The sequence below is a fragment of the Glycine max genome, chromosome 16 (assembly GCF_000004515.6).
Source record: "Glycine max cultivar Williams 82 chromosome 16, Glycine_max_v4.0, whole genome shotgun sequence".
In the NCBI taxonomy this organism is placed as follows: domain Eukaryota; kingdom Viridiplantae; phylum Streptophyta; class Magnoliopsida; order Fabales; family Fabaceae; genus Glycine; species Glycine max.
In genome coordinates this window covers 1,714,707-1,718,826 of record NC_038252.2, presented here as the reverse complement: position 1 = coordinate 1,718,826, position 4,120 = coordinate 1,714,707, and the positions used below count along the sequence as shown (strand labels likewise).

The window sequence follows — 4,120 nt, the reverse complement described above, 5'->3', positions numbered from 1 at the left end:
ACATTTTTGTTTCGGGGGGCATTTTTCTGCATGGAATTGAATTGAAGTACAATTTTTTTGAAAAGAATAATAAAAACAAAAGGCAACACAAGCTGGTGGACTAGAATGTGATAGTATTTCATTTCATATTATTGTTTGGTGGTCACTTTCTTTTTTACCCTTTACCCTAGCTAGCTAGGATTAGTGACGAAATCAATATGCAAAGCTTACGTAATTATGAGCCCTTTGAGATTCTCTCTTTTGACTTGCTTAAAGCTATGTGGAGGCTTTATTAGCCGTCGCTCTCTCTCTGAATTGTGAAAGTATTGCGTTTGTTTGTACTCATGCATGTATTCCTTTTGGTAATTAGAGAGTGTGTGTTGGTGCAATAGGACAAGCCCAACCATGGCCTCTGCACCTTCCTCTAACAAACCGACAAACCACGTGACACAAAGACGAGAGGAGCAGATTATTATTATTTGAGACATGACCCTTACGAATCCATCATCATCATCATCATCATACTGGATGGTATAAAGTAAGGTCCGTATAATTGCGGTTAGAACAATGGGAGAAGAAAATTAATAAAAAGATTATAAAATATATCACAGTAGTCACACTTGAACACACGAGTTTTAGACATGCACCAAGAAGTCAAGAACCCTCCCGCTCCAATAATAATAATAATAATAAAACAAAAAGAAAAATAATGGTAGACATCGTGATTAAGCAAAGACCCATGGTTGACAATGCCATCCCATCTAATAACTTCATTTCTTTCCACCTTTTTTCTCTTTATATCCATCTAACATATTCCAATTAATTCAATTCAATTCAATTATAACATATATTAGGCTAATTTAATTCATACATTTGAGGGTAATTAAAACTGATAAACATATTTAACCGAAAGAAAGACTTATGAAGAAATTAAGATTTACAAGAGACAATTGTCAATGGAATATTACCAACAAGAGTCGAAATAAGCTAATTAAAGTAAAAATGTATACTAGGAGAATTATCACATTTAACAGTCTGTAATAATAATCCTCTGAGACTTGAGAGAAGAAGAACTAATATTAAATATTAAACATGATATGTGATGAAGTAGGGGCTAATTATTTCTATATTTAACAATCGAACATGGAGGAAAAGGGGGACTTGAGATATTTTTTTTTATATTATTATTTTATTGATCTCGCTACACTGACGTGTTGGACACGTGGCACAGTGGTTCGGAGGATGCCAACAGTGAGGACGTGGATCGGGAGAAGTTCCAAAGGTCAATCTCGCTGGTGAAGTCCTGTGTTGGGGGGTTGATGAATGCGGGTGCAGGGGAAGGTCGTGTGTTAGCGGACGTTGATGAGGATCGGAGGGTGGGGATTTGATGATGAAGATCATGATGGTCGACGCTGGTGCAATACATGGTGGGGTCGTTGAAAGCACATCCTAGTTGCCTAGAGGCATCGGTTTGGCCATTGAGTTGAGATGCAACTAAACGGTCCAGCGCAGCCCAGTTGGTGAGGCCTCCACCACCTGATCCTACCTCCAATGGATGAACAATGTTGCTGTTGTTGTTGTTGTTGTTTGGGTCACCACCACTCACCTGGTGCGTTGTGAATGTCCCTTCATTGTCCGTGCCCATCTCTACTGGAATTATGGGATGGTACCCGTTATTATTATTATTATTATTATTATTACTCTTCATGTTATTGTTGCAGTTGTTGTTGGTGTTGTGGTGGTTCTCCATGCTTGCGGATTTTGGGCTCTCGAGGCTCGGGAGCTTCATGAACCTATCATTGTATCCACCGCCGCCGCCATTGTTCAACCCCATTGCAAACCTTCCATAGCTGTTGTAGTTGCCTTCATAGCTGCTCTCCTCCTTGCAACCCCTTCCCATTTGCTGAAGTATTTGCTCCAAAGCTCCCTCGTCGCACGAGTCGAACATGTGGCTCCTTCTACCTTCCCCGGAAGCTAAGGGGCTGTCTAGGGTTTTCAGATGGTTCTTCTTCTTGAATATCCTGCACACCACCCACCCTTCTTCCTGAGCAGCATCCCCCATCACATTGGACACCTATTTTTTTTTATCACAAAATGAATTTGTAATTAAGCACATGCATGTGTCATTATGGTCACGTTTTATAGTGTTACAAACACTTTAAGAACCTTGATGTTACCGTCCAAATTACCATTGCTGATCGTTTTTTAAAACTTTGGTTGTGATAACTGCTAAATTAAATTCGCATGAAATTGTAACCAACTAGCTAGTGTGTTGCTTACAATATTGATGTCGCTGGTGTTGTTGTCGTCTAGTCTGTATTCATGCATGATCCAATCGGATTTCTGGCCATGTGGCGCTCTTCCTTTGTAGAAAACCAGAGTCTTTCTCATTCCAATCCTCTTTCCATTGCTGTAGATGACTTTGTCGCGGCCAGTGGCCTTCCAGAACCCTGCAGCAGTTGCGCGATTGGTGCGCGTTCCTGTGGGGTACTTCTTGTCTTTGTGGCTGAAGAAGTACCAATCATTCTGCGGAGTGGTTCCTATTTTGCATTTCTCTGCAAAAAATAAAGAAAAGAAAAAAGAAACCCCTCAAAATGGTGCATTAGTGCCGTGATTCATGTCATGCATGACCCATGATGCAATATTTGAATATTCCAACATATTATTACCCCCCATGTGAGAGGCAAAACAAAGAAACTAGAAAAAAGTGAGTAGAAAATGAAAAGCACCAAAAGACTATAACTAGCTTGCCAGCCATGAACACCAAAAATAAAAGGTAGCTAGTTATATGCACATGTTGTGTTCACGAGTGAGTGATGAACCAACACATATATCACGAAAACAACCGTCCCTTTTTTTTTTTATAAGCACGAAAACAACCATCCCTAGAGATTAAGCTGTTTGTCAAAGAAACATGAATAGCCTTGTATTACACACCATATGAATGTTTGAAAACTCGTTGAGAAGTAAGAAATCATGTTTGAGAGACTGAGACGTGAAAGCTATAACTATTAACTTTCTCCAATAAACATCAAAAAACACATCTAGAATCTGAAGCCAAACACGCTATATGAAAGAGTGGTGAATAACTGAATATCTATCACACCTTGTATGTCCCATGGCTCGAGCTTGTTGAGATCAACGTCACGAATCACGTCGAGGTCAATCTTCTCGTAAGAGACCTTCTTCCTCAAGTAGTACTGAAGAAGCTCTTCTTCAGTTGGATGAAACCTGAAGCCAGGAGGGACTTGAGATTGACCATTCACTGATATGCTCATGTTTTCCGGCATTCAGGTGGTTTAAACCAAGAGAGTGATCGGCGATAGCTAGCTAGCAAGAAGAGAGAAACTAGCTAGAGAGTGGTTCTAGATATTCACCAGGGACCTAAAGAAAGAGAGAGAGAGAGAGAACACATTCAAAATGGGTACACTACAAGGAAGAGGATAGGAATTGAAAGAAAGATATAATGAGGTGTGGTGTGTGTACTGGCCATGGAATGAGTATGTAAAGCGAGACTATATATATGTGCTGTGGGACAGAAAGGACCAAAGGATACACATGGAATTAATTGTGTTGATAAAATAATGGAAAAAATAAAATGAAAAAAAAAAGAAAAAGAAAATGGATTTGTTTGTTTTAAAGGTTGAAGGGACACCAGACACCAATAACCAATTGGGTATATATATAGGTTTATAATATAATGAAAATGAAAATGAAAAAGAAAAATGTGGGGTTAGTTTTACTATGCTCCGAGAAGTGCCACCTACCAAGAAAGATGGAGGAAGAGAGTTTAACTGTTGAGGGAAAAAAAATGTGTGTGGGGCCACGTGTATGCGGGTATCACTTAGGGGCCCCACAGGGTTAGACGTTGTAGGCAACTTAAGAAGAGTAAGGGCGCACGCCCACATCCACAACTACGACCTCTGACCTTAAAATCTCCATGGAAAAGCACCTCTGAAACAACCATGGACCATGGCCAAAAATTAACCTAGCTATTACTCTCTCTTTCTTTCTCTCTAGAGACTACAGCTTTCTCTCTTTATCTTAACTTTTATATCCCTTTCTCTTTCATGTTTGGCTCGGGCAACCACCGCAACAAGAAAAATAAAATACAAAAAATAATGCGTAGGGTAGGACCCGG

General features: G+C 39.7%; 1 protein-coding gene across 1 annotated transcript; it reads right to left on the bottom strand.

Annotated features, from left to right (window-relative positions):
- Nucleotides 1–958: 958 nt before the first annotated feature.
- SHAT1-5 (NAC domain-containing protein 43-like) lies at nucleotides 959–3,421 on the bottom strand. Its single transcript, NM_001317677.3, has 3 exons — nucleotides 3,086–3,421; nucleotides 2,260–2,534; nucleotides 959–2,053 (listed from the first exon to the last, which is right to left on the bottom strand). Exons 1-3 carry the CDS (start codon nucleotides 3,267–3,269, stop codon nucleotides 1,181–1,183), a joined length of 1,332 nt encoding a protein of 443 aa, NP_001304606.3. The 5' UTR covers nucleotides 3,270–3,421; the 3' UTR covers nucleotides 959–1,180.
- Between the last annotated feature and the right edge of the window lie 699 nt (nucleotides 3,422–4,120).